The sequence below is a fragment of the Juglans regia genome, chromosome 14 (genome assembly GCF_001411555.2).
Source record: "Juglans regia cultivar Chandler chromosome 14, Walnut 2.0, whole genome shotgun sequence".
In the NCBI taxonomy this organism is placed as follows: domain Eukaryota; kingdom Viridiplantae; phylum Streptophyta; class Magnoliopsida; order Fagales; family Juglandaceae; genus Juglans; species Juglans regia.
The window spans coordinates 25725550-25738066 of record NC_049914.1 but is presented as its reverse complement, the minus strand read 5'-3'; the positions used below and the strand labels follow the sequence as shown (position 1 = coordinate 25738066).

Below are 12517 nucleotides of genomic sequence, written 5' to 3'. Positions count from 1 at the left end.
GAATGTTAGTATTACTTCCTTTTGCAGAAATAATTTGACATCATTCAGAAGTGTTTGCATACACAGAACAATTCCATCATATACAAATAATATAACAAGTGAAAGGAAGTAACAATGACAGAATCTGTGTTTCCATCCGTGTCATAATTGAGACTAGGAACAAACAAAGTCTGCTACTGGTAACAAAACTTAAGAACAGAAAAAGCAATTTCAATTGTCCACAATTGATTATATTATTTGAGAACACGTGATGATCATCAGAATTCTGTTAGAATAATCTCATTATAAGGCTGCTGCTGTTTTCTTTCTATGTTTAGTAGAGATTCTCGCACCACATTCATGTTTCTCCAAAACTGTATGCAGTTTGAATACTTTTTTCAAGAGTCTTAAATTTGCAATAGTTTAAAGTAATACCTTTCTCTACATATATAATTAAAACGTATATGAGATTAAAAGCAATAACACAAGCAAACCACATTTTATTCTTTGTTTTTTGGTACTTTCAATCCTACAGATCATTGTAAACAGTAAAATAAGAGAAGCAACAAAGAACAACTGCAATTTTCTTTCTTTGGTTTTTATATTTTTTTTATTTATAAAAACAATACCAGATTTCAAATCATACCTAACAGTCAGGCTGCCCAACTCTTTCAGGGAGTTCAACACTGTACGGAGCACCCTACACATCAAAATTTCATAGAAGGGGTTAAATTACCACAAAAGGTACGCTAGAAAGCTAAAACCAGCAAAAACAAAGATAATCTCCAATGGGATGTACACGGCAAACAAAATCGTTTATTTTTTATACGGCAAACATAAATATGATCATCTGGAGATGCTAATGAATGCAAAAAGACGAACCAAATTCGAAAATAAGAGTGGACATTTTTTTTACAGTGGGGTTGCAATGCATGTGGTCAAGGCACTTTCATAACATATTCAATTAGTAAGGCTGTATGTGCATGTGAATGGTGAAGCCCTAATTATGAAACACAAAGAGACAATGACAATGTGTATGCACGTGAAGAGGCACATTTACAACAACCTTGACCTCTTCACATGTATTATAGATTCAAAAAAAATCACCACATTGACCATCACAAATTAAGTGCCAAAAACAACAACAAATGAGACTTGGTGGCCATTATAGTTCAAAGATTTCTCATACCCACCAAATCCAACAGCCCCCAGATGATGAAAAAAGTTAGAAAAACCAATCCAAAGCCCTAAACTCCGGGTACCATGGCCATGATTGATTATTCACTCTGTTCCTAATCTCTTTGTCTCTCTATCAGCCACTGCGCAACCATTGTTATTGCATATACACTCCTATTATACTCACAAAACAACAAAATAAATAACAACAACATTCTTATAAAAGAAGAAGAGCAGCTGCGAACATATTTTTCTTAAGACTAGCGTTTCTTGAGACAGAGCAAGAGCCAAAGATCAAGAAAAATACAAAAAAAAACCATAAAACAGAGGACTGATCAAGAAAAATACAAAAAAAAAAAAAAAACCATAAAACAGAGGACTCACTTGAACGCGATGAAACGACGAACGGTAGAAGTTCAGTGCAAAATGGTTTCGGCAGAAACCATAGATGGAGGACGAGGAACCCGCAGATAAAATGGTTTCTGGGTTTCGGAAGAAACCATAGATGGACGACGAACCCGCACGAAAAATCTCTTCTGGTTTCGGAACAAACAAATGGTTTCTGGGTTTCGGAAGAAACCAGATGGACGACGAACCCGCGCGAAAAATCTCTTCTGGGTTTCGGAACAAACGATTGATCTCCGTGAACGACGAACCTGCAGGAATTTCTGGGTTTCAAGTGGGTTTCGGGTTATGCGCGGCTGTTCTTCGAAATCTAAATCAGAAGAAATCATTTTTGGCGCTATGAAATGGCTCTTTTGCCTTTTTTTTTTTTTTTTTTTTTTAATATAATTTAACCCTGACGTGGCATTAGCCACGTCAGGGATTCCGCTACGGGTACCCCAGGCCGGGTACCTGTAGCAGTATTGTATTATTAAAGAAGGAAAAAGAATAAGGTTGAAGTCATGTTTAGATAGTAAATTGAGATAAAATAAATTGAGATAAAAGTTAAATAAAATATTATTTTTTTAATAGAAAAATGTTTTGCATCAGCCACTATTCCACATTCTGTACCTATAGCTTTTTCATAGAGTGTGGAGATATTTTTCAAAGAGTGTAGGGTGTGAAGTGGTGAATAATAGTTGATGTATAATTTTTTTTTAATATTATTATTATTATTTTAAAATTTAAAAAAATTAATTTAATTATTATATTTTATGTAAAATTTTAAAAAAATTATAATAATAATATAAAATGAATTGAGATTAAATCTAAATCCAAACGTGTGGTCATATCATTACCAACGAAAACTAAAGACCTTTCTCTTTCTATTTTTTGCTAGAAAGTTTTCTTAAATTCATTTTTATATTAAAATAATGCATTATTTTGGGTGGGTGCCAAAAAGTTTTGATCCTACAATGACATATTTTGTCATGACGCTGAATCTCTTAAATACATGAGGATCCCGAGGACTTGTTCGATCGACTTCACAAAATCAAGGGCCGTAGTCTAGCTAGCTACTTACATGCATGCATGATCCTTGTCTTGGTGGGCCGGCTGGTTACAGTTTTATGACAAGAGCAGATAGGCATGCATGATTCAAACCCTTCTTCTGGATAGACATAACGTACATAATAATACATGATGATCACAATCTTTTGCCCCACAAAATACATACCTAGCTAAGAAAAATGCATTCTGGTCATCTATATATCCTGTTGGAAACTGAAAACAATTGATTTGAAACGGAGTTGTGGGCTAGTCGCTTATGAATTTTTTTAGTTATAAATCGGCGTAAATGATTTGATCTGTAAAAGAAGTTTAAAATTAATTTTTTAATGAAATCATGAAATCTTGAAATATTAAAATACAATATGAAAAATGCATCATTTAATTACTTAGATGAAATATAATTAATTTGTCTTTATCACGCATGCATAATTCTCCTTGGAACTGTAGATAAAATTAATGTCAAAGCTGACGTACATTAATTAGGAATGGAACATATCTCAGTTAGAGATCTGCATGCTTAAGATAAGCTTTGTTTGTTTATAATAATGTTGATGATGATGAGCTGTACTCAGATCATCGAGATGTTCATGAAGATGATCCAGAGCGCAGAATGAGAGAATGCTGATGCATGCATGAGTACTGAAGTGGGTCAGGATGTGCAATGTGATGATGATAGGGTGATGGAGGAGCTGGACCATCCAGACCATAACTCATGATATCATGTGGGATATATATATATATATATATATATATAGCCCCACATACATGATAAACAAAAAAATGGACAAATTACTCTCAATAAGGTACTTGATCAGCATTAATTAATTAATTATATATACATATATTTAATTATATTAGAGAGTACTGCTTAATTACTCGAGGGGTGACTCCATTAAGGGAGACAAAGATTCAGGTACCATGGGGCACTGATTGAAATGGACAAAAACCTAATTTCTATGTTTATTATTGCAAGCACAGAACATGGCTTAATAAAGACTTTTGATCCATCAAGACTCCTGTTTTTGTTACTATCCCAATAAGAGAAATCTACTTGATTTTTTTTTTTTTTTTAAATTTTAAGTTTTGTCATTTATAATAATGCTTAATTTGTTATTACAATATATTTTAAGTAATTAATATCAATTTAAATGATTGATATATATTTAACCATTTAGGTTCCGTTTGAATTGAAAAGTAATCTTAACTTATGTTATTATTATAATTTTTTTAAAATTATATATAAAATATAATAAATAATTTTATTTTTTAAAATTTTAAAATAATAATAATATTAAAAAATAATATTTTATTTAATATATCTAAAATCATCGCATTTTATTTTATCCTTTCATCGAAACGGGATGTTAAATTAATTTGCATCGGAATCATAAATTGATTTCGAGTTTGGACGATGTAGAGACCAGACTAGTGTCTGATCTCACCCACAATCTCTCCCCGAAATTGGCCTAAATAAAAGCTAGAATAATGGAAGTAGTAGCTCGGAATTGGGACTTGAACCCAACCATTACTATTCCCCACAAATTTCACGTAAACTTTCTTTATTTTATAAATAACTTGAATGTGAGTGTGACCCAGAAATTAAGATATACGGTGGGGGAAAATAAAAACATAATTAAACGATCTTAACGTCTCGTTTGTTTTAAGCAAATATTTTATTTTATTTAATATAATTATTATAATTTTTTTAATTTTTAATATAAAATAAAATAAATAATTTAATTTTTTTAAATCTTAAAATAAAAATAATATTAAAAAATATATTCTAATAATATTTTATTTAATTTTTTAATTTTAATCTCATTTTATCTGATCTCACCTTAAAAAATAAACGAGAGATTAAGGGTGAGTTTGGTTATCAAATTCATCTCAACTCATCTCAACTCATTATTACAACTTTTTCAAATCTCAATACAAAATATAATAAATAATTTAATTTTTTCAAATCTTAAAATAATAATAATATTAAAAAATAATATTCTAACAATATTTTATCATCTCAACTCAATTCAACTCAACTCATTTCAATATCCAAACACAACCTAAAACTGCCACTTGTGCAATCGCCATGGCTCTCTCTCTTCACATCGTAGTTGCCACCAAAAGCTTATCCTTTCCCCAGGTCAAGCTTGCTGTTCTTCCTCAATTATATGCACATACCTACTAGGTAGGGGTCCTGCCATTGCCAAGAAAGAATGAAAATCCGACAAAGGGGTGCTTTTAAGGATATTTAAAAATTTTATTTGGTTTTATGATAATCATGTGTGAAACATTTATTGGTTTCCACTTTTTGGAATATATACGATCCTTATCCTTTTATCCTAAAAAAAGCTTCCTCTGCCTCCAATTATTTAACTTCACAAAAAAATAATTTTTTATTTTTTATTTTTTACATCCCCTCCAATTATTTTTTATTTATAAAAAAAAATATTTAATTTCTCAAACAGGCACGATGAAAATTCCAGGAAGCATATATATAACATATGAGTCTAGATGCATATCAATATATATTATTATTAAAAAAAAATTATTTATTGTCAGTTATTTTTTTATAAAAATAATTATTTTTTATTAAAATGAATAGATCCTTATCCTAAATAATTATTTTCATCTCAAATAACTAATTTTTCTTTAAGTACTAATAGCTAAACCACCATAATTATAAAAAATTTTAAAATTTTTATTTCTGTTTTAAATTTAATCATCTCTCTCATAATATTTATTAATGTGAAATATTTTAATTTTATATATTTATAAAAAAAAATGTATTACTGATATTCACTCAATAAATATTTGTACCGTGGGAGATACAAAATTTAACATAAACAACAATATTTTAAAAAATAAAAAATAAAAAAATCATGCCAACCATGCAAGTCAATAAGACCCACGTTAGGGGCAAAATCGTAAGAAGAAACAATTTGAGCATCTCGAGATCTATATATATACTAATATACACACACGTAGTCTGCTGTCTTCATACCTATGCTTCACTCCTCAACGTGATCTCTGACATCCCCTCTATCACTATTCATTCTTGAATTCAGAAGCTCTGAGCTCACACAGTTAATTAAGGGAGAGAGGGAGAGAGAGAGTTGAAATGGGCGTGGGTTGGTATTTCACCTTGGCACTACTAGCCGTTACTTCGGCTGTCGTTAATGGGTGCCCGCCTTCGGACCGGGCAGCACTGCTGGCCTTCAAGGCAGCTCTCCACGAGCCCTACTTGGGCATCTTCAACTCGTGGACCGGCACCGACTGTTGCCACAACTGGTATGGCGTCAGCTGCGACCCGGAGACCCGCAGGGTCGCCGACATCACCCTCCGTGGAGAGTCCGAGGACCCCATCTTCGAGCGGGCCCACCGAACCGGTTACATGACCGGGTACATCTCCCCCTCCATCTGCAGGCTCACGCGCCTCTCCTCCATTATCATTGCCGATTGGAAGGGAATCTCCGGCGAGATCCCACGGTGCATCACCTACCTTCCTTTTCTCCGAATCGTGGATCTCATTGGAAATCAGATATCTGGCGTGATCCCGGCCGATATCGGTCGACTCCAACGGCTCACAGTTCTCAACATCGCCGATAATCTCATCTCGGGGAGAATCCCGCCGTCCATCACGAACCTCACGAGTTTGATGCACCTCGATCTCAGGAACAATCGACTCTCCGGCGAGCTTCCAGGAGATTTCCATAGACTCGGGATGCTAAGCCGGGCTCTGCTGAGTCGCAACCAGCTCACTGGCCCAATCCCGGGTGCGATTTCCCGGATATACCGCCTCGCCGATCTGGATCTTTCTCTGAATCGGATCTCAGGAACAATCCCGGAATCACTCGGTAGAATGGCGGTTCTGGCGACGTTAAATTTGGATTTCAACAAAATATCGGGTAACATACCACCTAGCTTGTTTACCTCCGGTATCAGCAACTTAAACCTGAGCCGAAACGCATTTGAGGGCACGATACCGGATGTATTCGGCCCGAGATCATACTTCACTGTGCTCGACTTATCGTACAATAATCTTCGGGGTTCGATACCAAAATCGGTAGCTTCGGCTTCGTATATCGGACATATGGATTTGAGTCACAACCACCTGTGTGGGAGAATACCGGCCGGGTCGCCGTTTGATCATCTGGAAGCATCGTCGTTCGTTTACAATGATTGTCTCTGTGGGAAGCCGCTAAAAGCCTGCTAGACTAACACATTCCGGCCGGTAGTTATATATATATTACACACGAAGACGAAGGGTTGCCTGATGATCAATAGAAATATGGATAATATGTTTGTGTTATGTAAGAGAAAATTAATTAGTATAGTGCATGCATGTTTCTTATAATAATAATAATTATTTGTTTATTAAATATTATTTTTTGTGTTTAATTACGTTGTAATTAGGAAACATAAATGTCCCATGCACGTAATTTGCATGGATAAAATTAAAATTTAGTATTCATGATATATGCATGCCAACTCATGATCATATATAATTATAATTAGCCACGTTAGTCTACATGCTTTTTATTTCGGGCTTTTCGACCTTCATTAGATGAGAATAAGTATTTTAAAAAATAAACTTACATTATTCATCTAACTTTTATTACTGTATTCTAATAATGTAACATTGTCTAATGTCTATCAACTAATCAACTAATTTTCTTTTAAATAATAAATTTAACAATTAATGAATAATATGATATCATTATATGTCGACAATATATAATGAGAGAACATTTTCTTAGATTTTTATGAAAGGAATAACTTTGTAGTACTTCGTAGCTCGACGAGTCAGAACCCTCCAAAGTTATTATGTGGTGAAGCAAAGAACTTTTTTTTCGATTATACAAATCATATGGGGTTAAAGTTAAAATTTAAATAAAATATTATTTTTTAATATTATTTTTATTTTAAATTTTAAAAAAATTAAATTATTTATTATATTTTATGTAAGAATTTGATAAAGTTGTAATAATTAAATAAAATGATCGAGATAAAATGAGATAATTTGTGTAATCAAGCGAGTCTTTTTTTATATAAAGAAAAATGATACTATGACAACTAAGTTTGTATTCTCAATTTGACCATTCGTGTATTTTATTTTATTTATTTTAAAATATTTTTTTATTTAATAATTAAAGAAGTGATTATTAATATATTGATTTTTTTTTTTTTTTTTGGTAAAAATGTTTAAATATGTTTAAAAAGAATATTTAAAAGAAAAAGCAAAAAAACAAATACAATTTGCACTAAGAATATACCAAATAGACAAATTTAGATAACCTAGTAGCACTAACCTTATCTAAAGGATGATGCTACACGACCGATGTCTCTACCGATAATCCGACCAATAAGTGCATTTAAGAATTTTTTTTTTTACTTTTCTTTTATTCATTTTTTTAATTTATTTTTAACAAAAAATATATAAACTCAATAATATTTACTTACTTCATTACTAAGAAAAAATAAAATTTTAAAAACAAAACCAAAATCGCATCTATCAGTTCAAACAGCATTATCCTTATATAAAACAACATTGAAAGCACCGAGTGAAGGACGAAATGGGCGTAGAACATAGATAGACACATTTCTATATCCATTTCCATTTTCAATTAAATTGTTAACGAAGGCTGCCGACTACTATCATTGTCATTTGCCACTATTATTGTCGTTGTCCCAGTTATCTTTTGTCGTAGGCGTCATCTAAAGTAAAGATCATCAAATGGATTTGGAGGTTGCGATAACTCCATCGCTAAAATTTCTTTCAAATCAATTTCATAGGCCGTTTCATATAATTTTCCATCTTCTTCCCATTTCCCAATGATTTTTTTAAAAAATAAATAGTTCTGAGAATGTGAAACAGCTGGTGACAAGTGACAAAGCTCGTCACATCAAGGAAGATTTTGACAATAACGTTAATGTTCAAAGAAGATTACATGGGAGGCAACAACGTCAATGTATATAAATTTTAGGTTCATCGCCCACGTGATTGTCATTGATTATTGGCGTTACTTGAATTTGAAGAGCAAATCAAGCCTTCTCCACAAGTTGGATACATTGACTCAAAATCAAAGGCTTAGATTATGGTTCATGTCTCTCAAAAACAGCGAGACAGCACACGTGAATGAGCACAGTACATTAAAGAAGAGGGGTCCAACGGTGGATTCAAAGTTCCTGCAACGGTGGAATGAAGGGCCCCCGCCATGTGCGCGCGGATCAGTAGTATTTCATCACTTTCAATAATTTTGAAAGATACACGTACAAATTGTATTTAACGTTGAAATCTACACTAACACGAACAATATTTGACATTGTGATGCTCATAAATTATGTCTCTCAGATTTGTAACCAATGTTAATGTTTAGGTCACAAAAGCATAAGCGATCTCATTCCAATCCAAAGATGCCAAAGTAGTATCAGTTTGGTAGCAACGAATGTAACTTTCAAGGTCTCTACTTTCACTTTCTAGCTTGGTAGCATCGAATGTCGAATGCTTGAGGCCGAAGGATACCAAAAAATTGTGTAAACTACTCAATAGGTGCACAAGTAACGCAGAAAACAGTTAGGAAAAATATTGTATATGCTTTTAAGCAGGTTGCCTAGTTCATAGATCATCATGCCATTAAGACTCCTTAAAGGACTCTCATTTACATTTTACTACTTCCACCAAAAAAAACGTCCCGCATTGTCGCTAAGGAACCACATCCATGCAGGAAAGGCTCATTAAAAGATTAGAAAAAGAATGGCATAATAGCAATGCTGCAGAATCAATAGTTTTTTAAGGAGCAATGAAAAAATTGAGCAAAAACTAAAAACCTTACGATCCATTACATCAACTCTGCTGCGCAATAGTTAATCATCCTTACAAAAAACATATCAGAACTTGGAAGTAAATTGTTTATGGAATAAAACAAAATTACCAAGAGTATCATACTACTCAATCATCTCCGTCAATGACTTTGGTTCCCAATCCCTTCAAACCCTCTGGTGGAATCTCAGTGACGGTGACTAGGGAATAAAGCTCCTCCTTTGCATCTTCCTCATCATTTCTTTTCCGGGCAATGCGTACACGAACCCTCCTTGGCACACTTCGGATTCCGCGGCTCCATATATGCTTGTTCAGCTTCACATCCACTCTTACATCCGTTGTTCCCATAGCCTTCTGGGCAAACTTCCTAATCTCTTTTATGGCATTTGGAGCTTTCTTTTTGAATGTGCTACAAAAGAAAAGATGCACATACCACACAGGTCTCAAGACTAAAGAAATACCACACTTTGAGAACATCAAAAGAAACTAAAAACAAGATATAGCCAGAGAATTGCTGCCTGAAATCATAAACAATGAGAAATAACTCATGGCTACCATTGTCCAAGTAAATGTGTGAAAATAAAGATTTGAAATCACAGAGGATAGAGGTACCAAAATGCCTTTTTCTCAGCAAGTGGTATCAAACTGCCCTTGAGTAGTATCAAAATGCCCAAGGGGTTGGCCCAAGTGGTGAAGGCCTTGGTCTTGGGGGTATCACTCCCTTCAAGGTCCAAGGTTCAACACCTCATGAGTGCAAACAATCCTTTGAGGCCACACCTCCTAGTGAAAAGCTGGTAGTTTAACCAGTTTCATGTAAAGAAACTTCCGAGGGTGCGGTGCACAGGACTGGGGTTTACTCTGCAAGGGTGGATCCGAACGACACTGCCTTGGAGAAATTCCCCAACATCAAAAATAAATAAATAAATAAAGAGGACTTATAACACTGAATGAAAACCCAGTAATTCTTCCTTCACTGTACATTTTGACATCAAAGACTTAAATCTCAGCGGACAAAATAAAACTGACACTTTAAAATTTTTTTAAAAAATCAGCAGCAATCTTTCCATTTGTAGGACAAAATGGATTCAGTCAGTAATGTGTAAAATCATTAAGACAAATTAAGGGCTGGTTTGGATAGTGAGTGGAGATGAGATTATCTGTGAATAGTAGTGAAATGGTTTGAGTTAATATGTTTTATGGGATTTTGGGAAAGGAGAGAGAACAAGTTGAATAAAAATATTATAAAGTTGAAATATTATTAAAATATAATTCTTGTTTTTATATTTGAAAAAATTGAATTATTTTTTATGTTTTGTTTGGAAAATTTGGAAAAGTTGTAATGATTAGGTAATGATTAGATGAAAATATTAAAAATTTGAAATTGAAAAGTATTTTTGTTTGGGGTGTTTAGATATTAAGATAAGATGTGATGAGTTGGGAGGAGTTTGCTATCCAAACCAAGCCCAAGAGTTTAAATGAAAATGAAATTCCTCAATCAAACACAAGTGACACAATATTTATGAGGTTGGGCACAAAGGTTTATATGTTAACAAAAAAAACTTGATAATAGAAGGTGGAGTACATAGAAGGAAATGCTCAAGCCCTACTCTCCAGTGCAACTAAATTCTCATTCCTTCATACAAGAGAATATTTTTCACTTGGAGATTTTTATACCCCCGTGATGGAATACAAACCACGCCAACAATCGCCACTCCCTGTACACAACTTTAGAAAAGCACAAATCCATATTTAAAATGGCGACCAAACAAAACTGTAGTGGTTCCACAAATAATGTAATGGCCCCATTTACAACAGACTTGACTTATTAAAAAACCAGAGTTTAACATAGAAGGTAATGGAGTCCCTTCAATTTTGGTGTGGCATCCAAGCGCGCACACTAAATTTGAAAGCAAACATATACGTATATCATTTTGTAAGCAAGAATAAACTAAATTATAACATGCCGCCCCAAAAAACGCAAACCTAAAGATAGCAATAACAGCCACATGCAGCTGTTAGCTTGAAAAAGGTGCCACACAATATCGGGATTATCAAACCAGGTGAAGAAATTTGGAAAAAAAGAACCCTTAAACTAAAGTGTGGCCAAGGTTGCAGTATCCAATATACTCATGTCAAATACACACACAGATATATATATACTTCTAAACATGACTGAAGACCAGTTTATTTAAGCATCTAAGGTTCACTGCGCAATACTGACTGCAAAGGGCTCCCTGATATCTGAAAAGCTTGAGGCAGAAAGAAATGAATATCCTTACTTTTAAAAAATTATCATTTTAAGCATTTTCCTTTCCTTCATTCGGTCATACCAATCTAGATCTAAACCAGTCCCTTTGTAGCCTAAAAATAAACGTTAATCCCTACTCTAGCACGTGGAATTTCCCACAGCTTCAAATGTAAGTAATTAACGAGGAATATAAAACGGAAAAATGGAATGCAAAGCAAGCAGGTGCACATATACCATCCATGAAGGCGCTTGTGGAGATTGATAGTGTACTCTCTGGTAACAACCTCTTCTTTCCTTCCCCTGGTCGCCTTTTCCACCATTGTTATGGGATCTGAAACTCCGCCGCGGTAAGAAACCCAAAACCCTAATCGGTAGAATTACAAACCTTAGCTGGAACTGGAAGAGAGACGAAGCGAGATATTTATTGTGGTTAAATTGTGGCCTAAAATGCCCTCGGAAATATCGAGTAAAACTACAGTAATGACCTTGGGCCGATACTATTTCAGCAGCCCAGAACATTGACTCAACAGGTCACTTTTGTTTAGACTACAATTGGGCCGGGTCTTGACTATAGACCCGATTTTAATTTAAACTACAATTCTACTGTTTTACCTGTTATTGTGCTCAATCAATCGTTGATCTTAATTTTTTATATTAAAAAAATATAAGGTTTGATAGTTGGATGAGAATGTATCGTAAAGATAAGGAAAGAAATCGACTTTACTTTTCAAGAGAAGATATAGATAGACCCATGTATCGTCTACTTGGATTAAGCTGATGACAAATCCTCACAAAACCCACGTTGCCTTCACTTCTGAGAAAGCAAACTTTTGATGTCAACA

The 12517-nt window shown here is 33.9% G+C and overlaps 2 protein-coding genes across 3 annotated transcripts; one reads left to right on the top strand and one right to left on the bottom strand.

The window, feature by feature from the left end:
- The first annotated feature begins 5581 nt into the window (after positions 1-5581).
- LOC108998745 (DNA damage-repair/toleration protein DRT100-like) lies at positions 5582-9913 on the top strand. Of its 2 annotated transcripts, XR_004798317.1 has the most exons (3): positions 5612-6887; positions 8933-8938; positions 9903-9913. XR_004798317.1 is itself a non-coding variant. In XM_018975440.2 (1 exon), exon 1 carries the CDS (start codon positions 5726-5728, stop codon positions 6818-6820), a length of 1095 nt encoding a protein of 364 aa, XP_018830985.2. In that variant the 5' UTR covers positions 5582-5725; the 3' UTR covers positions 6821-6986. The 2 variants fall into 2 exon arrangements, 1 of the variants encoding a protein (XP_018830985.2); XM_018975440.2 differs by lacking the exons at positions 8933-8938; positions 9903-9913 and having other exon boundaries at positions 5582-6986.
- LOC108998744 (60S ribosomal protein L31-like) lies at positions 9377-12106 on the bottom strand. Its single transcript, XM_018975439.2, has 2 exons — positions 11910-12106; positions 9377-9836 (listed from the first exon to the last, which is right to left on the bottom strand). Exons 1-2 carry the CDS (start codon positions 11993-11995, stop codon positions 9557-9559), a joined length of 366 nt encoding a protein of 121 aa, XP_018830984.1. The 5' UTR covers positions 11996-12106; the 3' UTR covers positions 9377-9556.
- Between the last annotated feature and the right edge of the window lie 411 nt (positions 12107-12517).